Here is a 24349-nt window from a genome sequence, read left to right as displayed (position 1 = left end):
TTCAGGGTTAATGGAACTGGGCAGTTGCTCTGTATGGGACAAAAATATCTAGAGATATAAAATTCAAGGCAAAATTTTAATCATTAAATGTAGGCAGGTTGACAAGGCATTGTTGTCCTGGAAACTATAGATGGCTAGATAATTTGAGGAAGGTCCTTTTGCAGCATCTTCCTTAATATATTAGAACAGATGCTGGATGGGCATTTCAGTGTTAACATTAAAAGCTACACAATATAGCAGGTGCGTTGTGCAGAATTTTGTACCCTAAAGACAGTGTCCCATCATGCCATGATCAGTGTTATCACACAAACTCATTTTTTAACCCTTGAGCACCAGAACAACCAGCACAGGAACAGTTTCTCATGAACACTTGACAATAATTGTGGAACACACAACTATTTATGCACTTAACACGCATACTTAGTCTACATTTCAAATTTGCACATAATATACTTGTACATACAATTGTAAATTTGCATATTGTTATTACTTATTTACTTAATTCTTTTTATTATCTGTGTTTTTTGTTTTGTCACTGTCATTCTGTTCCACTGTGGAATCTTCTGTCACGAAAACAAATTCCTTATACGTGTAAACATACCTGACAAAGATGATTCCGATTCATACTTGCTGGACTGGACTGCTTACTTGTGTACCCACCCTACCTTACCTACCCACCCACCCACCCTCCCTCCCTCCCTCGCTCCCTACAGCCCTACAGATTCGCTACTCCAAAGGAGGACACAGAAACTTCCCCTAAACACGCAGACAGAACACATGTGTGATTAGTTTTAACACATAGCCTACAAAACATGAAAAAACTATTCTGGTTCGCTACAACAGTGTCACATCCCTTCATCATAAATAAGACGACTATCCAAATAAAGTTACAGTTTTTAAATATTTAAATTGTTCAATTTAGTAGGTTACTACGATTAGTATAGTAAAATACTTACCGGTCAATGAAACGGAATAACAAAGTGGAATCATTTTGTTTTTGTTATCGATAACTTCGACAACGTAACACCCTTCGTCGCTGGTGTCGGCATCAGGAAAAGTTATGGACAAGTTCTCATCACCAACGTGGTGTGAAAATCTACTGAGTTGCTTGGTTTGCAGCCAAGCTTTTGCTCTTCGGGGGAACAATAGCAGGAGATCTCTTGGGTCTCGTTTTTTTGTACTTTTCGTAGACAAAAAGTCTTCGGCTGAGATGTTTTGACGAAGAGGGAAATGTTTTCTCCCTTGTTCACGTTTACCATCACAGCACCTGATAAAGTGAATTTTTGTAAATTGCTAAGTAATGGTTATCCAGGCTTGTTTTAAAGACCAATTATGACAAAGACAGACACATGGCGAATTCCCCAACATTAGAATGCGTTACTTACCAACACTGATACAGGTTACGATCGCTAAGCAGTACATTTTAAGAAGCGGCGTTTTGTTCGGTTTCAACAATTTTTTTTAATAACAGCAAGGTGTGCTCTCCACGCCAGTTTTAAATAGTCTCTGCCTGGGGGCGGGGCGAGAGGCAGGTGACGGTGACGTACTTTGGACAAGTTTCGTTCTTGTTGCAGCTAACACTTAAAGTTATAATTTTGTGTTTTAATGTCTTGGTAACTTCTTTGTTATTATCTTGGTTTTACTTAAAAACTGATATATTGTTTATAAAAGAATGGTTTATGGTGAATAACGTGTGGTTGGTGGGCGGAGCATATATGTATATAAAACTTCCAAGTGTGACATAAGAAGCCACACCCACACCCAATACAGCCCCGCCCATGTCAAAGTGTTACGTTGGAATTATACTTCAAATATGTCACCCATCGCCATACCGGGGAAACCCGGAAAAAAACAAAAAAAAAACACTGGGGAAACCCGGCAGTTATTTAATTATTTAAAGGATGTCTAGGCTAAAATGGCACAACTTAAGTCTAATATATCTAACGTATTGGGCTAAATTCATCATCACAACAGCCTGTAAAACACTTGCATTGGTTGATTAAATTAGGCTAATTGTAATAAAAACCTCTTATTCATTTATGTAATGAGATAAATTCAGATTTATTACGATTGATTTTGAACTACCTAAGACACCTTTTAAATTTATCAAATTTAAAGGGGACAATTAGATTTTGTTATTATAAGTCACAACATATTTTTATTAATTTATAATTGTCATTTAATTTTCTAAAGATGTGTTCCACTTATCATAAAGTGTTAACATTTGAATGAAAGGGCTGACAGTTCTCCATGTGCAGTAGGCTACACATACATAGGCTAAATAGAGATTGCTTGCTTTGATAGATTATATAAGTAACATGGCATTGACATTCAGGCCTTGTTCATCAACAAAACTTTATATGAAACGTGTCCAGGTCCTCCACATATTTAAAGATGAATAAACAGACATCCCTTGCTTCATATTTTTATATTCACTATTTTACAAAAATAATTACATTTAAAAATATATGTTCAACAAGAGATATGTTCCAACTATCATAAATGAACAGTTGAATCATCAGATAAACAGTTCTTGAAACGCAGTACACATACATCAGCTACAAAGAGAGATTCATTGCTCTGAAAGATTATTCACAGAAACATGGCATGGACTTTCAGGCCTTGTTCATCAAGACAATTTGATATGAATATGTTCAGGTCCTCCAGATGCTCAAAGAATCAGCATCAGAAAGAGCTTTATTTCCACACACACACAAGGAATTTGTCTTGGTGAGAGAAGTTTCCAGTGCACAGACAGGATGACAATTGACAGGACACAGATAACGAATTAACAAGTGATTACAAATAAAATATGTGAAAACAATACACAATAGACAAAAGACAATAGACAATATATTGTATTGTACAGATATGCTATGTACAAATTATGCAAGGCAATGTGGATAGATTAATTATATATTAAATCAATAACATATGTATAATATATATAAGTGTATAGTTGGTTATTGCACATTTTTTTATTGCAGTGGGAAGAACATTTAACTGTTTGTGAGGTAGATGGCCTGAGGGAAGTTCCACTAAATGGAAAATATTTAAAAACTGTAACTTTATTTGGATAGTAGCTAGTCCTATTTATGATGAAGGGATGAGGGATGTGATACTGTTGTAGCGAACCAGAAGAGTTTTTTCATGTTCTGTAGGCTATGTGTTAAAACTAATCGCACATGTGTTCTGTCTGCGTGTTTAGGGGAAGTTTCTGTGTCCTCCTTTGGAGTAGCGAATCTGTAGGGCTGTAGGGCTGTAGGGAGGGAGGGTGGGTGGGTGGGTGGGTAGGTAAGGTAGGGTGGGTACTCAAGTAAGCAGTCCAGTCCAGCAAGTATGAATCAGAATGATCTTTGTCAGGTATGTTTACACATACGAGGAATTTTTTTTCGTGACAGAAGATTCCACAGTGGAACAGAATGACAGTGACAAAACAAAACACAGATAATAAAAAGAATTAAGTAAATAAGTAATAACAATATACAAATTTACAATTGTATGTACAGGTATATTATGTGCAAATTTGAAATGTAGACCAAGTATGCGTGTTAAGTGCATAAATAGAGTTGTGTGTTGCACAATTATTGTCAAGTGTTCATGAGAAACTGTTCCTGTGCTGGTCGTTCTGGTGCTCAGAGCTCTGTAGCGTCGACCAGACGGCAGCAGTTCAAAGAGGGAGTGTGCTGGATGTGAGGGTCCAGAGTGATTTTGCCAGCTCTTTTGTTCACTCTGGATGAGTACAGTTCTTGGAGACTGGGGAGGGTTGTACCAATGATTCTCTCAGCAGTCCGGACTACCCTCTGTAGTCTTCTGAGGTCAGATTTAGCTGAACCAGACAGTTATTGAAGTGCAGAGGACGGATTCAATGATGGTGGAGCAGAACTGTTTCAGCAGCTCCTGTGGCAGGTTGAACTTTCTCAGCTGGCGAAGGAACATCTGCTGGGCCTTTTTCACAATGGAGTCAATGTGAATTTCCCACTTCAGGTCCTGAGAGATGAATAAAAAGACATCTCTTGCTTCATCTGATTCTCCCGCCCCAAGTAGTCTTTGATGGCATGCTGTTGATTTTTACTGTCCATCTGGAGAAAGGCGGCCCCTCACCTCCCCAGAGAATAACTCACGGTGACTCTGTATCCAGCACTACGCTACCTTACAACTTCCACTTTATGTCCTCTTGGCACTCCTGTTATAAAATAGAGAATGTGTGTGTGTTGGGGGGCATGTGTGTCCACTAAATAGTATTTACCTCCTCATTCTACATACAAGAATATTTACGATTTTAAACCACAAAAATCAAGCAATCAATATGTAGAGAAATGCTCCCACCATACCTCCACACACCACTGCATGGCTTATGTGGTCTTCCAAGTGAACTGTAACGAGTAAAACTGCAGCAGGGACCCCTCACTCTGCTAAATTGCTAAATCTAGATTCAATTCTAAATTGAATCTAGATCATTTAAGTTAAAATAACAGGCGTAAGAGGCTCCAGATGTCAAAAGATGTGCATGCGTTAGAGTAGTAAAGAGTTTTTGTGCACGCACTAAGAGAGGCATAAAAGCCCATGGTTGACGCTTTCTATGTGGGGGGGGGCCAAAGGATACCAGGGAGCTGCTTGTGGGATGGTTAAGTGTGGCCCTGGTGGACCCCCACAGCAGAAGTCTGCAGACGAGAAAGAGTTAAACAGTTAGTCTTTGTCTGTCCATTGAATGTTGAGAGAGAATTGTGTGTGTGTGCGCGCTGGAAACATTAAGTGCTGATTGCTTGGCTGAGATACTAACCACATTAACTGTACTGGGCTTGGCATGAAGCTAAATGTGCTGATTTTATGTGTTTTATGTGACTGTGTATGTTCACACTGGTTTTTTATACCTATTGCAATCAATGGTAAAATAATAAAGAAGGCAATAAGATGGTGATTGGCATGTAAAGCGTGTATAAAGAGAATTATAAGAGGTGAAAGAACAAACAATATTCCAAAGAACTGGCTTTGTTGGGTGTTTGGACATCATCCAAGTTGCCGACAATGTGATCCAAATTGTGAAACACAATTATTGATTAAGAAAAAGTAAAAAGTGACTGGTTTTTCGTTCCTAGAGCAAATGAGAGACCAAAGTTGGTTGGTGCTTCTTTCTCATCTGATCTGTGTGTGCATGACGTAGGGAGTGGAAGCACTGAGTGGGAGTGAAGGAGTAGCTGTGTGTGTCTGTGTGCAAGCGAGGAACCTCTGTGTGAGTGAGAGAATGAAAGGGTCTCCGTGAGTGTCAGCAAAGTTTGAAAGCAAAAGCAGAAGTGCAGGGAGGAGGAGAACAGAGCAGTGTGAGTGCGTATTAGAGAGAAAGACAAAGAGAGCATGCATGTGTGTGCCTGAATGCATGTGTGTGCGCACACACGAAAGTGAGAACCTGTATGTTGGTCTGACTTTGTGCGTGTGTGTGACAGAGAACAAAGAGCAAGTGTTGTGTGCATGTGTGTGTATGGGTGTATGTACGAAAGAGATTGTGTGTGTGTATGCATGTTTGTGTATGGGTGAGAGATAGAGAGTTTAGTATTAAGAAATTACACATTAGATACCAAACAGTTGCAAAACACAAGAAAATCCTTTGCTCTCAATTATACTGTTATTGAGGTCAATATGACCCCAAACATTATATGCATGTATGTCATAACGGACATCAGAAACATTATTATTAAGTAAAAACAAACTCCTAAAATGATCTTATGTCATTAGGAAATGTATTAAATATCAGGATAATAATAATAATAATAATAATAATAATAAAAAAAGATAAAAACTAAAGGATACATATTTTCACCACATAAAGTGAGTCTGGGGTCCATGTTATACCCCAAGCATAAAATAAGTGTTAGTGTAAATGAGACAGGGAGTGCACTGGCATTGCATAAAACCTTCAAGATACTGAGACGACTGATGATGATGATGATTGTGTTGAGAAGTAGACTATTACACATGTACATATGTTGGTAGAAATCCACCAGCATTAAGAAATAGAACAGGAGATGTTGAGATCATTACTTAATTTAAATAAAACATTTTAAAAAGAAGGGGGAAGAAAATGGGTGATGAAATTGTTGTAAATAAGAAAAAGAAACGAAGGGGAATAGGGGGAGCTGTCTCCGGTCCTCTAACTCAGCGGCCAGCAGCAAACAGGCCTCGTCCACCGTCTTTGACAGCTTATCTGCGGCCTGTTTATCTGCAGAGAATACGGAGAGTTTCATCAGAAAACCACTTCCTGTTAGACAGTGTTACGTTTCACCTGCGAGACTCACCTGTGATCTTCTCCAGAAGAGAAACGTCCTGCACTTCCTGTGGAAGTGACGCGATCTTCTGTCTCACAGCAGCGTCACCAGATCCTCCGTCTGTGGATCATGCCAATCACACACAACCTTTCTTAGAAATCAGGTTCTTATCAATCATATTGGAAGTTTCTTTGAAACGTCAAGCAGTTTTAGCAATATCTTGCAATGTGAAGTCAAATCAACTACCCAAGCTTTTTATATAAAAATAACTGAATAAATAATAAATAGATAAAAAGGCATTCTAACAGGGTTCATCGTGCAATGAATACTTCTGGACTCTCAAGTGTTTTGTGCAAAATCACTGATAATATCAGCTAGCGTGAATAAAAACAGGGTCCCTCGTCCTCACAATTACACATAATACAGACTAAGCACAATAAAATTGTGTCTTTAAACTCTTATCAAGGAAATGTCATACCTTATTGTGTTAGATAATAAATTATTATACGCAGAAAATATTAATATTTAATTTGCACGATAAGTTTTACATCATACACAGCATTATTAATCTAAAGGGGATGGTGGTTTTACAGAGGTGATGCTTTTTATCATTTTTTTCATCAAGGGGGATGCCATCCTCTCAGTTCGAGCTCTGATGGCAAACCAACATAAAAGGTACATTAACGCCACCTGCTGGATTGAAGTGTGGAGCGCTAAATGGTTGTATTAACACTAACAGTGACAGTTACTGTTAATCTAATCCAGATTGTTTTATTGCAATAAAGGCATTGGGAAAAACCAAGGAGATGCTTACATAGACACAGAAGGGGCAATATTGATATTGCTTAAACCTATATTATGTGCCTCCTTGCTAGCCGTCCATCCAAAGCTTGTCTATTGTTTATACTCATATTCCCAGCAATCTTTCAGTTTTATACAGTGCTGCATCGTCTGCATAAGAATCTCCCTATTATGTGAAAATATGTCATTTATCATTATATTGAAGAGAAAAGGACTGCAAACACTACATTCTCTACTGGATAAATCTGAGCATATGCAGAACCTACTCTACTTGTATAGCTCTTTCAAACAAGAAATTCATGATCCAGTTATACAGGTGCATCTCAATAAATTAGAAGTAGTTTAAGTCTTTGGTTCTTTTAATTGTGATGATTTTGGCTCACATTTAACAAAAACCTAATTCACTATTTCAACAAATTAGAATACTTCATAAGACCAATAAAAATAAAACATTTGTAGTGAACTGTTGGCCTTCTGGAAAGTATGTTCATTTACTGTATATGTACTCAACACTTAGGGGCTCCTTTTGCTTTAATTACTGCCTCAATTCGGCGTGGCATGGAGGTGATCAGTTTGTGGCACTGCTGAGGTGGTATGGAAGCCCAGGTTTCTTTGACAGTGGCCTTCAGCTCATCTGCATTTTTTGGTCTCTTGTTTCTCATTTTCCTCTTGACAATACCCCATAGATTCTTTCTGGGGTTCAGGTCTGGTGAGTTTGCTGGCCAGTCAAGCACACCAACACCATGGTCATTTAACCAACTTTTGGTGCTTTTGGCAGTGTGGGCAGGTGCCAAATCCTGCTGGAAAATGAAATCAGCATCTTTAAAAAGCTGGTCCGCAGAAGGAAGCATGAAGTGCTCCAAAATGTCTTGGTAAATGGGTGCAGTGACTTTGATTTTCAAAAAACACAATGGACCAACACCAGCAGATGACATTGCACCCCAAATCATCACAGACTGTGGAAACTTAACACTGGACTTCAAACAACTTGGGCTATGAGCTTCTCCACCCTTCCTCCAGACTCTAGGACCTTGGTTTCCAAATGAAATACAAAACTTGCTCTCATCTGAAAAGAGGACATTGGACCACTGGGCAACAGTCCAGTTCTTCTTCTCCTTAGCCCAGGCAAGACGCCTCTGACGTTGTCTGTGGTTCAGGAGTGGCTTAACAAGAGGAATACGACAACTGTAGTCGAATTCCTCGACACGTCTGTGTGTGGTGGCTCTTGATGCCTTGACCCCAGCCTCAGTCCATTCCTTGTGAAGTTCACCCAAATTCTTGAATCAGTTTTGCTTGACAATCCTCATAAGGCTGCGGTTCTCTCGGTTGGTTGTGCATCTTTTTCTTCCACACTTTTTCCTTCTACTCAACTTTCTGTTAACATGCTTGGATACAGCACTCTGTGAACAGCCAGCTTCTTTGGCAATGAATGTTTGTGGCTTACCCTCCTTGTGAAGGGTGTCAATGATTGTCTTCTGGACAACTGTCAGATCAGCAGTCTTCCCCATGATTGTGTAGCCTAGTGAACCAAACTGAGAGACCATTTTGAAGGCTCAGGAAACCTTTGCAGGTGTTTTGAGTTGATTAGCTGATTGGCATGTCACCATATTCTAATTTGTTGAGATAGTGAATTGGTGGGTTTTTGTTAAATGTGAGCCAAAATCATCACAATTAAAAGAACCAAAGACTTAAACTACTTCAGTCTGTGTGCACTGAATTTATTTAATACACGAGTTTCACAATTTGAGTTGAATTACTGAAATAAATGAACTTTTCCACAACATTCTAATTCACTGAGATGCACTATCTCTTTCAAACAAGAAATTCATGATCCAGTTATACATTCTCCCATTTATTTCCATTCTGTACTGTTTTATTAAGAGTCTTTCTATCCACAACATATCATATTCTTACAAAAAATACGTAATCTCAGGGTCAGATTTTGCTGCTGGTCCAACAGCCACACTACTATAAACTAGCCTTGATTTTATTAGTGCTATATATATATATATATATATAAGATTCAGTATCAGCTCCCCATTCTACAATGTTTATCAGTTTCTTACATTTATCTTCCACATTTCTAACACGCTCCACTCGCAAAAAATTAAAACCTTCAACATTCTCTTTCTTGCTTCGAAGATGTACGTTTTCCCAAAAATCCTATTAGACTAAAACTTGCCCTAAACTGATATCTTATTGGACAGTTTAAAGTCATAGCGGTTGGAGGTACTCGACCCCACCACACACGTAAAGCCCATAGTGACTCAGGTGGGTCACTTCCTGATTTAGTTTCAGAACAGAAAATCTTCTCTGAATGTTCATCTGAGTTGCTTGTCTCCATACTTCATCAAGAGAAACAACACTGCTTTCATTATATTCAGTATCTGTTGAAAATGTCCATCAGCATGTGCGGTTTCCTTGTGTTTTTCATCAGTATTAAGGGTAAGATCTTTGATATATATATTTTTTCTTTTCACAAGCAGTCTGATGTTTTAGTGGTTGTGGTCACTGGTCAAGTAACTTAATGGAACATGTTCAGCAGTTTGTAGTCAGTTCATGTAGTCTTGAAATGTTGCGTTGATTGAAAAATACAACTCAAGTCTAATATATATTTCTGAAATCTCTCTGTGATCTGGAAACAAATGAAATACTGTAGTTACTGGAACTAATAATATTGAAAACATGATCTGAAACACTCTTCAGACCCCATTTTCACGAGTCAAGATCTGGTTAGTATAGATACATCGAACGTAAAGACAAGCATTTTAAACTTGCCTTAAATAGATCGATCAGTCTGTGTTATCATGACTGCAGCAGAAAGATAATCAATAATAAGCATAGAATTATGTAGAATGTACAAAAGAAAAGAAAAAATATTTGGAAAAAGTATATGGATATTTTAGTTTTTAATTCAGTTTTTATTTCTATTTTGCTTTCAATATGTTCTGGTTCATGTCATAAATTAAAGTTTTCCTAACTAAAGAGGTTTGTTGGACAGCTTTTAAATGCATAAAATGTTGCTTCATATTAAAAACTGTGCATTAAATTTTTTGTGAAATAATACTCATGCAACAACATTTAAAAAAAAAAAAAACATTGCCACATGACCTCACTACATTGTATGTTTAATTCATACATGGGGGGGGGGGGGGAATCGTAGTACTGGATGCAAATATCAAAGTAATCAGTTTGTACATTTTCTAATGCTAGAAAATGTAGTCCTTATCTAACCAATTGTAATATTCTCTCAGATCTTGTGAATGGCGAGTGGGATGAGATAAAGACTGTGATGGAGGGAGATGTTCTCACTCTACAAACAAGAGACACTGAGAGTCTCAGTAAAGTAACATGGCTGTTTGAAAGAGATGATCAAACTGTTCGTATCGCACAGATGTATCAGGGTTATGAACCCTTCTATGATGAGAGACTAACCGGCAGAATGAAAATGGACCCAAAGACTGGAGCTCTGACCATCTGGAACATCAGCAGCAGCGACTCTGGACTTTATCACGTTTCTCTCCACAGTGGATCCATCTCAGAGAAAGTGTTCAGAGTGGACGTTTATGGTCAGTTCATTAAAAAAAGAAAAGAAAAAGATCATGAAATGAGTTATTTAATAAGAGAATGCTACAAGATGCTTCAGTATAAGGTCCTGAGGCACTAGCCTTTAAGTGAAAGTAAAGCAGCAACTGTAAGAAATTAAATAAATTTGCATATATTGATTAGATATTAAAGCTACAGAGAACCTATTGGTGCTGAGAATTTGCCTGCGACAATTTACATTTCCTTTTATATTGTGCCAGCAGTCATTGTAACACACTCGTACAATATTCATGTTGCATCTTTGGTTTACTGCAAATTCCCACCTTAAAGACAACGTCTGTGTCTTGTTTTCTTAAAGGAACTGTTTCTGTACCCGTCATTAGATCTACGATTAGTGGAAACCAAACTCAAGGTGAGTCTCAGCATAAACTGGAACAGGCAACAAAATCTTTTTACATTTTGGCAAGAGAAATCACAATAGAAGTCCACTAAATCACTCAAATCAAAAGAAAACATTTAAGAAAAGGTACTCACTCCCTAAAGTGTGGATAAGAGGTTTACAAATCCACAAAGCTGACACCAAACTATTGCATTAAAAACAAAGCAAACCATAGAGAGGTAATCAAGCAAACTACCACAAACAATAGGCAGGTTATTCAGCAACACACGCCAGTCAAACAGGTTTATCCACAATTTCATAGCCTCTATTTCAAACTTTGCAGAGATTCTTTGAATGAGTCATTTCTTCAGATACAGAACCACACCGTTTAACATTCCTGATCTCTGAATCTCAGCTGCAAGAACTCAATGCTGAAAAAGACCATAAAGCTCAGACAGTTCTACAGAAACGAACAAATTAAATTAAGACTATTTTTTAATGTCACCTTATATGATATTTAAGACCTAAACCTGTAATGGAAATACATGTCATATTTCATACATGCAATATTTATTGTGTTTAATGTACAAAGAAAACAAGACAGTCGCTGTGATAAATTTTATTTACTACAATATACAGTGAACTTTTCATATCAGCAGACAATATTCCATGCAAAATATCCCACAAAACAATTTATTCTGAAGCAATATTTTCACCAGTGTTCTATTTTAAATGCTTAAATCTGCACATTTTTAAGTCACCTATAGGCCTATTTTTAACCTTTTTAAATTAAAATTTATCAATAAATTCAGTATACATAGGGCTGTACCAGTCAGATTAAGTACTTGTTTTTTTGAACAACAATAAGTGTAACATTTGCAATCATGAGATTACTTTAAGACTTTAAGGACCCGTGGACACACTGTAAGAAAAATGACAGCTAGAAGTGTTCAGAAATAACCTTACATAACAGATGTCCACTAGGTTCATCAAAGCCACAGAAGATGGAGGAGATCTGCTCTGTGTTCTGCTCAGTAAGAAATGATCGAGGTGTGTTCATCTCGTGGTATAAAGGAGGTGAAATGCTGAACCAGACCAGCAATCCTGATCTCAACATCAACCTCAGTTTACCATTAGAGCTTCATTATAATGATCCAGAGACCTACAGCTGCACGGCTGCAAACCCAGTGAATAACAAAACCGTCCGTCTTCACATGAAACAGATCTGCCCTCGACATGAAGGTAGGCGAACATGAACTCATTTACTACAATACACTTCCTGCCACAGTGACCTCAGTCCTGCTTCGATCTCCACAGACACTTTATGGCACAGAAGATGTTCATGAACAACCCTCTTCTCTTTCAGATTGTGTGGATCACTGTGGCGTCACTGAGGCTGTGATTCGTCTGGTTCTGTCTGGTCTGGTGGGAATCGCCACTGTTGTGTTTCTGGTCGAGCATCTGAGGTTCTGCTCATCTCAGAGAAGAACTGCTGCTTCTGCACGGTGACTTGTGATGCGTCACAATGACAAGCTCAGCCCTTGTTGTCTTGGGAGTCCACACAATGTCTTGTACTTCCATTTTTGTCGTCATCATCCTTTCAAGCTCCGTGTACAGGTTCATTGTTCTTGTCCACTGACAACCAAAGTCTCGAAGGATTCATCTGTGGCCGGTTCACCTGCGGATTGTAGAAAAAAAAAAAAGAGGAGTTCTTGTTCAGGTCTATTCAATTCAAAGACATGAAAATTAAACAATACATTTACTTGTATAGCCAATATTTGCAATGTTTATTCATCTATTGTAATAATAACAGAGTAAGGTCTTTTATGTGGTTAATTTATTAATTTGAATATGGTAATCAGTATATTTGATTCACTTTACTATGAAAATGGGCCTTTTATTCACTTGTAAAAATAATTCAGAATTCAAAACTGACGGAAACGGTAAGAAATTAAATCTGGCTGACAAAACTAAACATTTTGACTAAAATCTGAGTGGTTTGTCAACATCATTTCTTTTAAAAACAAAGCAGTGACAAAATGTTTAAAATTCCTTCATCTTAGCACAGTACACTGGACCCGGTTTTGTTTAAAAAAATAAATTAAAAAAATAAAATAAAAAAAATTTTACACCCAGTGTGCCATGGTCAGTAAGTTTCTAAAAAAAATAAAATAAAAAAAAAAAAACACATGATAATTTGACATGGCAAGGTTAGTGCAGTTTGTAAAATGTTAAATTCCAAAAAACAATAGAGCTTTTTCACATTTGTGGGTTTCTCAGCAGAAATCATAGTTGGGTTAACTTCGAAAGCAGTGAATGGGAGAGTACCACAAATATATTTTTTGCATTCCCATTTGCTTAAATAGCAAAAGAAAAACTCTGTGATGGCGTTTTCACGACTTTCAATCAAAAGGAAAAAAATATATATATATCATACTGATAACAGCAGTCAGAAGAGAGAACAATGTCAAATCACACCCATATACGCTGCATTAGAAACACCCTCGCATTAGTGCTAACTAGGTGTTTTTTTTTTGTAATTTAATGCAATGATGATAGAATACAAAGTATAGTGTTATAAATGTACATAAATTAAAAAAACAAAAAAAACAAACAACTAAATATCAAAAACATTCAAGTATTTACGATGCTGATGACCACCGAAATGTGTTATCACATTCTTGTGAAAAGGGTCCACATTTGTTTATGATACAAAACCCAGTGTCATCTGCCGGACTGACCTCTATTGGTGTCGGAGTTGAGAAGAGTGCCTCTCTGGATCCTCTGCGTCATCCTCAGCAATTGCTGCTTCTGTAGGGAGAAGATATCTTTGAGATTTAAAATCTTAAATCAACAACCTTTTACTGCAGCTGCACAAACTTTTTAATACCAAATATCATGCAAACAAAATTCATCAATGTACATAATTAATGACACTTTATTGATCTACTATGACTTTTAATTAAGTCCTTCCTGAGCAAAATATCTCAAGGATCTTCACAAGTCTTTCAGAAATACTTGTAAAAACACCCTAAAAACAAAACTGCACAGAAAAATGCAGTGTTACAATATTAATAAAAAATAGAAGCTTTGCTTAATTTACTAATGATAATACTTGCCTTTTTACAGCAGATGATACCAGTGACAACAATGACCAGTATGAGCGGTATAAGGCCCCCTATGATGCCCCATGTTATTTTGTGATATCGTTCTGTGCTGACTGGTCCATTTGTCCCGAATGTCTCTCCTGCTTTGGTGGATAAAGCAGGTGTGGTAAATGGATGGATGGAGGTTCAGGGTTAATGGAACTGGGCAGTTGTTCTGTATGGGACAAAAATAACTAGAGATATAAAATTCAAGGCAAAAAATCTTAATCATTAAATGTAGGCAGGTTGTGAAGGCATTGTTAGGTTCACTAATGTCCTGGAAACTATCTAGATGGCTAGATAATTTGAGGAAGGTCCTTGTACAGTGTCTTAATATATTAGAACAGATGCTGTACTGGATGGGCATTTCAGTGTTAACATTAAAAGCTACATAATATAGCAGGTGCGTGGTGCAGAATTTTGTACTCTATGTAAAGACAGTGTCCCATCATGCCATGATCCGTGTTATCACACAAACATTTTTTTCTAAATAGTGTACAAGTTACTAGTAAAGAAATCATTGGCAAATTACTGATATAAACCAACAGTATTAAAAAGATGTATATAATGAAAATACATAGCATAAAAATATATTTTGTGTGCTTATGTAGCGCAAAACAATCCCATTTCTCAACTGTGCTATACTTAAATCTAAATAGAGCACTATATACATTAAGCTCACAAGTATCTTTATACTGTGGAAGTATTTTTATACTGAGTACTCTGCATTCATAAGCATGGCCAATTTTTTTTTTTTTTTTTTTTACACACAATTCAGGCCAAATGTACTTTCTGTTGAATAATATTAAGCATCCAACATGCTTAACATGTAGTTGCCTAACCTTGACTCACTCTGCGCAACTGGTTCTAGAACAGAGCTTTATGAGTTTAATGTTTTGCTTTTCATATTTGATAATACTGTATCATATTTGATACACCCATTTCTAAGGCCTGTAAATGATCAACATGATCTAAAAAAAAAAAAAAAAAAAAAAAGAGAAGTCACAATCTACACATACTGGTCAAAGAGGTCAGAAACAAAAGTAGTGCAGATGTGCTATGCATGCAATATCTCATTGTGAAATAATAATCACCAAGTATAAGCATTACTTCCCTTCTGTCTGGAATAACTAACTTGGCAGGGAGTCAAAAATTTTATTTCAATGCCATACACATGACAAATGCCTGTGATGCCTTTCTGCGCATTTTCCCCACAAATGATGTTATTTATTTTGTCTTAAAGTGTAGCCAAGTAAAAATTTCAACAAAGTGAAACGTGAAAAAAACTACTGAAAAAGTACTGCCGTCAACGGGAAACCATGAAACACAGGGCCAAGACCGATATTATCCACTGCATATAAATTTGTTGACATGTCTCAATGGGAAAGTGCTCAAGCAACATTCCTCAGAAAATGTCCACATGTCTCATGAGCCTAGGTATGTGTATTATACCACTGTAAGAGCAAAGAAAGCTCGCGGACATACTTTTAATATGAACACCTGTCTGGCTGAGGACCTCGCCTCATACTTGCTGGACCGGTGTTGTGTAATATTCAGTTCCTGTGAAAAACTGTTCCAGTGGGTGGAGTTTACGTGAATAGTCATTAGTTCCCCTGTTGTGGGCGTGTCCTTGAAACAACACGCAAACGAATGGAACTGAAAATATTAGTGCATGCTCCTCAAATCGCTACGTGTTTAAAGGATTATTTCGAAAAGGTAAAGAAGTATCAATGTTCAGCATTAAAGCATTAACTGCAACAGTGCCAAAATGATGCATAGTTTTTGTAATAATATGATAAATCGTCTATAAGCTGTTTTGCCTGATTGATTACAGGAATGCAGCAAAACAAACAATAAGTGAATAACTTCTGTTAAGTGAATAACCCAAATGTTTTTGTCAGCCAAACTCTGTTCTCCTGTATCCTCCTGAGATTAATATCTTCTGAGATTAATTTAAAGTTAGTACTTCAATAATTTTAACACTTTCATGTTGACAGTTCTCTGATATGGGTTAATTTTAACATGACATGTAGGTTAACAAATAATGTTATCTTTTTCAGTAAGCGTTTTATTTTGACTGTTTATATAAAAATGCTACTCAAAACATTATGTTGTAGAGTATATAAATATTAGTTACATACATTAAATGTTACTATGACAAGTGCAGAAGTAATTGCTTTATGAATACAACTCAAATTGAAAAGACAAGGGAAATTGTGTGAAAGTATGTGTATGTGGAATGAAGCAATGCAAAATTAAGTCAGTGTCTGAGATAAATATTAAAACATGGCCTTGGCACTCAATGAAAACAGCCTCCATGTATGTTCAGTTCACACAATGGTCAGCTACCAGTGACTTAAGCTCCACATCCAGTCTGAAACAAGACAGTGACTTTACATGATGATGAATATATGTGGAAACATCACAAAAGCAAATCAAGGCCATATTATGACACTATTGATGGTGACATATGTATGATTTCTTATCCAAATTTAAAAATAATATTCTTGGAGTAGCTGCTGACCTAGAGGTGTATATACATCTGTAGAGGTTTGTTTCAGGCATTGTTGTATGCACACTGCAGTAGTCACCAATGACAACTAGGTAGGCTAATCTATTCAAATTAATTAATTAATTAAAGCCCCACAAATGAAAAACTATATTAGCCTAGGTTAAGTCATTCACTTATTGTTTGTTTTGCTGCATTCCTGTAATCAATCAGGCAAAACAGCTTCTAGACAATTTATCATATTATTACAAAAACTATGCATCATTTTGACACGGTTGCAGTTAATGCTTTAATGCTGAACATTGATACTTCTTTACCTTTTCGAAATAATCCTTTAAACACGTAGCGATTTGAGGAGCATGCACTAATATTTTCAGTTCCATTCGTTTGCGCGTTGTTTCAAGGACACGCCCACAACGATTTTCAGCCCGTTTCCTTTGAATCCTGTAAAGGCATTGTTGAACGTCTAAGATCGACTTCATCTTCTCAAGATATCATTCCATCTAGATTTCTAAAACAGATTTTCAATACCGTTGGACATGATCTTTTAACTGTTTTTAACACTAGTCTAATTACTGGGGTTGTTCCTGATTGCCTGAAAACAGCTATAGTAACTCCATTATTAAAGAGGCCCAATCTTGATTCTTCAAATTTCATTAATTTTAGGCCTATATCAAACTTGCCATTTCTTTCTAAGATTCTTGAGAAAATTGTGTTGACCCAGCTGTAGTCCCATTTGATGTCAAATAATATTCTTGAAAAATTCCAATCAGGTTTTAAGTCTCAACACAGCACAGAAACGGCACTTTTAAAAGTTGTAAATGATATTTTACTAGAAACAGATAAAGGGAATGTCGTGGCTTTGGTGCTTCTAGACTTAAGCTCTGCATTTGATATGGTTGACCACAATATCTTGATTTCCAGGCTGGAGAGCTGTGTTGGGTTACAGGGAAAGGTATTGAAATGGTTTCAATCTTTTTTAACTAACAGAAGCTTTAGTGTTTCTATTGGCCAACATAGTTCGTCCTCACACCCACTTGCTTGTGGGGTGCCACAGGGCTCAATTCTTGCTCCAGTTTTATTCTCTATATTCATGCTGCCAATGGGTGCTATCTTTGAGAAATATGGAGTGTCCTTCCATCTTTATGCGGATGATACTCAGCTGTACTTTCCCTTGCAGCATAAAAGTAAAGAATGGACCTCTGTTAAATTGTCTAAACGAATTACAAATATGGTTAAAGCAGAATCTTTTAGTGTTAAACGAGAGCAAAACCCGAAATCATTTTGTTTGGTTCAAAGTCATATGAAGACTATGCTCTTCAATTTGGTCATCTCTCTTCCTACTTTACACCCTGTGCTAAAAATCTTGGTGTTCTTTTTGATTGCAACCTGGGTTTTGAGAAACAAATTGGTGCAGTGATCAAATCAAGTTTCTTTCATTTACGGCGTTTATCAAAAATCAAATCTTTACTCTCTGTAAAACAGTTTGAACAGATTATCCACTTGTTTGTTCTCTCTCGTTTAGATTACTGTAACTCACTATACTATGGTATAAGTCAGTCTTCTATAATGAGTTTGCAGATGGTCCAAAATGCTGCTGCAAGATTGATTACAGGCAGACGAAGGTTCGACCACATCTCACCCATTCTTATTTCCCTAAACTGGTTACCAGTCAAATCTAGAATTACTTTTAACTTTTGTTTTTAAATCTCTGCAAAACCAAGCTCCATCATATCTCTCCGAGGCAATCTCTAATTATAAACCAAATAGGTCCCTAAAATCAAGTAATCTTGGCCTCCTCTCTGTTCCTAGATCTAGGTTCCATTGCAGAGGTGATCAAGCTTTCGCTGTTGCTGGTCCTAGTCTATGGAACAAATTACCAGCTTCTATCAGAGCTGCGCCCTCTTTGCCTGCATTTAAATGCTGGCTGAAAAAACATCTTCTGTCAATAGCTTTTGTCTAGCCATGTCAATTGTATTGTTATGCTGTGTTTTGATGTTCTGTTGTCTCTTATCGGTTTTATTTTAGCTGTATTGTACAGCACTTTGGATCAACTGGTAGTTGTGTGAAAGTGCTTTATAAATAAAAAAAAAAACAGGGGAACTAATGACTATTCACGTTAACTCCACCCACTGGAACAGTTTTTCACAGGAGCTGAATATTACACAACACCGGACCGCTTACCTGTGCACCGACCCTACCGAGAACTCGGTCACTACTCCAAATAACCCAGAAAATTCCTCTAAACACGCAGACAAAACACCGCAGTAAAGATAGTTTGCGGTTCGATATTCAGATTTCTTTTGGCTTAATACGCAGTGCGCTGTCATAGACACGCAAATAATACTGAATGACATTCTCCATGATTTGTGAATTCAGTTTACAGTGTCCTCCGGGCCGAAATCGTTTTTTTTTTCCGTAGGGATCCTTAATTTTATAATGGCTATAGCTCCAAAAATTGGACAATTGGAAGACTGAAAACGGTGTCATCTTCACCAGCTTGATCTGTGAATTTTTTCACAGAAAAGCTTTTGTCCACAGACCCCTTGGTAAGTCCGCTATAAGGAAAGTGAAAGATAGGCGTTCTTCATGTTTAAACGTCTACTGCCAAATAAACACGCAGATGGCTGGAATAAAAATTATTGTTTTAGCTCGAGTTCGATTTGTGAAAACTTTCACAATCGCATTTTATCGCGTGGCAGTGTTTCTCTTTGCTCTGGCCCCTTTTCTTGTATAACAATGTTATATGGCGCTATTGAATAAAGGGTCATAATTCTAAAAATATAGTCTAAATGTTTTTTAGCCAAAAACATATATGAAATATATGTTGCAAACAAGGAAGCTGAATGAAAAATATTTTCCCGTTCAGTACGGGTCAGCTGAGTTTCCCTGCGTCAGAAAGTTTTCACAGTTTTCACAGATCTGAATAGTGATGTTAGCGACCCAGAGAAGGGTCAGCTGACCCGTACTTACCTCACAAAGTTTTCACAGATCAGAATAGTGATGTTAGTGACCTAGGGAAGGGTCAGCTGACACGTACTTACCTCAGAAAGTTTTCACAGATCAGAATAGTGATGTTAGTGACCTAGGGAAGGGTCAGCTGACACGTACTTACCTCAGAAAGTTTTCACAGATCAGAATAGTGATGTTAGTGACCCAGGGAAGGGTCAGCTGACCCGTGCCTTACCTCAGAAAGTTTTCACAGATCAGAATAGTGATGTTAGTGACCCAGGGAAGGGTCAGCTGACACGTGCTTACCTCAGAAAGTTTTCACAGATCAGAATAGTGATGTTAGTGACCTAGGGAAGGGTCAGCTGACCGTACTTACCTCAGAAAGTTTTCACAGATCAGAATAGTGATGTTAGTGACCCAGGGAAGGGTCAGCTGACACGTACTTACCTCAGAAAGTTTTCACAGATCAGAATAGTGATGTTAGTGACCCAGGGAAGGGTCAGCTGACCCGTACTGAACTGTGAAAGTTTTCACAGATCAGAATAGTGATGTTAGTGACCCAGGGAAGGGTCAGCTGACCCGTACTTACCTCAGAAAGTTTTCACAGATCAGAATAGTGATGTTAGTGACCCAGGGTAGGGTCAGCTGACCCGTACTACCTCAGAAAGTTTTCACAGATCAGAATAGTGATGTTAGCGACCCAGGGAAGGGTCAGCTGACCCGTACCTCAGAAAGTTTTCACAGATCAGAATAGTGATGTTAGTGACCCAGGGAAGGGTCAGCTGACCCGTACTTACCTCAGAAAGTTTTCACAGATCAGAATAGTGATGTTAGTGACCCAGGGTAGGGTCAGCTGACCCGTACTTACCTCAGAAAGTTTTCACAGATCAGAATAGTGATGTTAGTGACCCAGGGAAGGGTCAGCTGACCCACACTTACCTCAGAAAGTTTTCACAGGTCAGAATAGTGATGTTAGTGACCCAGGAAGGGTCAGCTGACCCGTACTGAACTGTGAAAGTTTTCACAGATCAGAATAGTGATGTTAGTGACCCAGGGAAGGGTCAGCTGACCCGTACTTACCTCAGAAAGTTTTCACAGATCAGAATAGTGATGTTAGTGACCCAGGGAAGGGTCAGCTGACCCGACTTACCTCAGAAAGTTTTCACAGATCAGAATAGTGATGGTAGTGACCCAGGGTAGGGTCAGCTGACCCGTGCACTTACCTCAGAAAGTTTTCACAGATCAGAATAGTGATGTTAGTGACCCAGGGTAGGGTCAGCTGACCCGCACTTACCTCAGAAAGTTTTCACAGATCAGAATAGTGATGTTAGTGACCCAGGGAAGGGTCAGCTGACACGTACTTACCTCAGAAAGTTTTCACAGATCAGAATAGTGATGTTAGTGACCTAGGGAAGGGTCAGCTGACCCGTACTTACCTCAGAAAGTTTTCACAGATCAGAATAGTGATGTTAGTGACCCAGGAAGGGTCAGCTGACACGTACTTACCTCAGAAAGTTTTCACAGATCAGAATAGTGATGTTAGTGACCCAGGGAAGGGTCAGCTGACCCGTACTGAACTGTGAAAGTTTTCACAGATCAGAATAGTGATGTTAGTGACCCAGGAAGGGTCAGCTGACCCGTGCACTTACCTCAGAAAGTTTTCACAGATCAGAATAGTGATGGTAGTGACCCAGGGTAGGGTCAGCTGACCCGTACTTACCTCAGAAAGTTTTCACAGATCAGAATAGTGATGTTAGCGACCCAGGGTAGGGTCAGCTGACCCGTGCTTACCTCAGAAAGTTTTCACAGATCAGAATAGTGATGTTAGCGACCCAGGGAAGGGTCAGCTGACCCGTGCCACCTCAGAAAGTTTTCACAGATCAGAATAGTGATGTTAGTGACCCAGGGAAGGGTCAGCTGACCCGTGCTTACCTCAGAAAGTTTTCACAGATCAGAATAGTGATGTTAGTGACCCAGGGTAGGGTCAGCTGACCCGTACTTACCTCAGAAAGTTTTCACAGATCAGAATAGTGATGTTAGTGACCCAGGGAAGGGTCAGCTGACCCACACTTACCTCAGAAAGTTTTCACAGATCAGAATAGTGATGTTAGTGACCCAGGAAGGGTCAGCTGACCCATACTGAACTGTGAAAGTTTTCACAGATCAGAATAGTGATGTTAGTGACCCAGGGAAGGGTCAGCTGACCCGTGACTTACCTCAGAAAGTTTTCACAGATCAGAATAGTGATGTTAGTGACCCAGGGAAGGGTCAGCTGACCGTACTTACCTCAGAAAGTTTTCACAGATCAGAATAGTGATGGTAGTGACCCAGGGTAGGGTCAGCTGACCCGTACTTACCTCAGAAAGTTTTCACAGATCAGAATAGTGATGTTAGTGACCCAGGGTAGGGTCAGCTGACCCGTACTTACCTCAGAAAGTTTTCACAGATCAGAATAGTGATGTTAGTGACCCAGGGAAGGGTCAGCTGACCCACACTTACCTCAGAATTTTTTCACAGGTCAGAATAGTGATGTTAGTGACCCAGGGAAGGGTCAGCTGACCCATACTGAACTGTGAAAGTTGTCACAGATCACAATAGTGATGTACATGACTCAGAGCAGGGTCAGCTGACCCAAATTTGTATATCTTTGAAAATATATTTTTACATTTTAAATACATTTAAATAAAAAAACATACAAAAAATGTAAAAAGAAAAAATGCTATATTGCCTTAAATAACATATATTTACCTATATTTAGGTAAATAATACATACATCAAATATATAATAATAAATATATTAATATATAATATGTAATTAATATATTTTTTAAATTTAAAAAAAAATATTTACTTAAATATATTTTCTACCAATACGTCTTGGGCCATTTATTTTATTTTTTTGTATATTTTTGAAAATGTATTTTAAATACAGAAATATATATTTTTAAAAGCATTTGACAGTCCAACAAAATGCATTTTCTTGCCCCTGAAAAACCCAATTTAGAAATATGCTTTGGTATGTAAAGGTTGAAACTAAATATATGTATTTTATTAACAAAATATTTTTCATTCAGCTTCCTTGTTTGCAACATATATTTCATATATGTTTTTGGCTAAAAAACATTTAGACTATATTTTTAGAATTATGACCCGTTATTCAATAGCGCCATATAACATTCTTATACAAGAAAAGGGGCCAGAGCAAAGAGAAACACTGCCACGCGATAAAATGCGATTGTGAAAGTTTTCACAAATCGAACTCGAGCTAAAACAATAATTTTTATTCCAGCCATCTGCGTGTTTATTTGGCAGTAGACGTTTAAACATGAAGAACGCCTATCTTTCACTTTCCTTATAGCGGACTTACCAAGGGGTCTGTGGACAAAAGCTTTTCTGTGAAAAAATTCACAGATCAAGCTGGTGAAGATGACACCGTTTTCAGTCTTCCAAGTGTCCAATTTTTGGAGCTATAGCCATTATAAAATTAAGGATCCCTACGAAAAAAAAACCCGATTTCGGCCCGGAGGACACTGTAAACTGAATTCACAAATCATGGAGAATGTCATTCAGTATTATTTGCGTGTCTATGACAGCGCACTGCGTATTAATAGCCAAAAGAAATCTGAATATCGAACCGCAAACTATCTTTACTGCGGTAGACAACACGTGCGATTAGTTTTAACACATTCAGAACAAGAAAAAGAAAAGGAAAAAAAAACAATTCTGGTTTGCTACAACAGTGTCACATCCCTTCATCATAAATAAGACTACTATCCAAATAAAGTTACAGTTTTTAAATATTTAAATTGTTCAATTTAGTAGGTTACTACGATTAGTATAGTAAAATACTTACCGGTCAATGAAACGGAATAACAAAGTGGAATCATTTTGTTTTTGTTATCGATAACTTCGACAACGTAACACCCTTCGTCGCTGGTGTCGGCATCAGGAAAAGTTATGGACAAGTTCTCATCACCAACGTGGTGTGAAAATCTACTCGAGTTGCTTGGTTTGCAGCCAAGCTTTTGCTCTTCGGGGGAACAATAGCAGGAGATCTCTTGGGTCTCGTTTTTTTGTACTTTTCGTAGACAAAAAGTCTTCGGCTGAGATGTTCTGACGAAGAGGGAAATGTTTCCTCCCTTGTTCACGTTTACCATCACAGCACCTGATAAAATGAATTTTTGTAAATTGATAAGTAATGGTTATCCAGGCTTGTTTTAAAGACCAATTATGACAAAGACAGACACATGGCGAATTCCCCAACATTAGAATGCTTTACTTACGGACACAGGTTATGATCGCGAAGCAGTCCATTATAAGAAGCGGCGTGCTGTTCAGTTTGTTGATCTAGCGATACACTTAAAAAATAAATAAATAACAAGGTGTGCTCTCCACGCCAGCTTTAAATAGTCTCTGCCTGGGGCGAGAGGCGGCTGACGGGGACGTACTTTGGACAGGTTTCGTTTTTGTTGCAGCAAGACATTAAAACATACAATTTTAACTTTAAGTTCTTTGTTATTATCTTGGTTTCACTTAAAAACTGATATATTGTTTATAAAAGAATGGTTTACGTGTGGTTGGTGGGCGGAGAACCTGCTTCCTGTGCAAATGCTAAAACTTGTGTTTTCATTTCTTAGATTAACGTTGCTTTTTATTTGATAACTGATATGTTGCTTTAAAAATAAATGTTTTATTGTGAATAACATTACGGTTGTGAGTTCCCAGCCACGATGGATAAGAGAAAGTTCAAGAT

At 37.7% G+C, this 24349-nt stretch overlaps 2 protein-coding genes and 1 long non-coding RNA gene across 7 annotated transcripts in view; 1 reads left to right on the top strand and 2 right to left on the bottom strand.

Moving 5' to 3' along the window:
- rprd1b (regulation of nuclear pre-mRNA domain containing 1B) overlaps positions 1-24349 on the bottom strand; it is a 42290-nt gene that overhangs the window by 9822 nt on the left and 8119 nt on the right. The gene's annotated exons all lie outside the window — the stretch shown is intronic.
- On the top strand, positions 9346-12498 carry LOC131531967 (CD48 antigen-like). Its single transcript, XM_058763204.1, has 5 exons — positions 9346-9509; positions 10319-10633; positions 10969-11022; positions 11974-12231; positions 12356-12498. The coding sequence occupies exons 1-5, from the start codon at positions 9461-9463 to the stop codon at positions 12496-12498; spliced, it is 819 nt and encodes a 272-aa protein (XP_058619187.1). The 5' UTR covers positions 9346-9460.
- Positions 14115-24209, bottom strand: LOC131531968 (uncharacterized). Of its 2 annotated transcripts, none has more exons than XR_009268821.1 (3): positions 24168-24209; positions 23450-23761; positions 14115-14310 (listed from the first exon to the last, which is right to left on the bottom strand). It is a non-coding gene; the product is annotated as an uncharacterized LOC131531968 (long non-coding RNA). The 2 variants fall into 2 exon arrangements; XR_009268820.1 differs by lacking the exon at positions 24168-24209 and adding an exon at positions 23880-23990.

This window comes from Onychostoma macrolepis, chromosome 23 (genome assembly GCF_012432095.1).
Source record: "Onychostoma macrolepis isolate SWU-2019 chromosome 23, ASM1243209v1, whole genome shotgun sequence".
Taxonomy (NCBI): Eukaryota; Metazoa; Chordata; class Actinopteri; order Cypriniformes; family Cyprinidae; genus Onychostoma; species Onychostoma macrolepis.
Note: the sequence above shows the minus strand (reverse complement) of the source record. Positions and strands in the feature narration are given on the sequence as shown.

Coding starts and splice junctions, on each gene's coding strand:
- LOC131531967 (XM_058763204.1), top strand. CDS start 9,461: ATGTCCATCAGCATGTGCGGTTTCCTTGTGTTTTTCATCAGTATTAAG. Junction 11,023..11,973: donor TAGTGGAAACCAAACTCAAG/GTGAGTCTCAGC, acceptor GATGTCCACTAG/GTTCATCAAAGCCACAGAAG. Junction 12,232..12,355: donor GATCTGCCCTCGACATGAAG/GTAGGCGAACAT, acceptor CTTCTCTTTCAG/ATTGTGTGGATCACTGTGGC.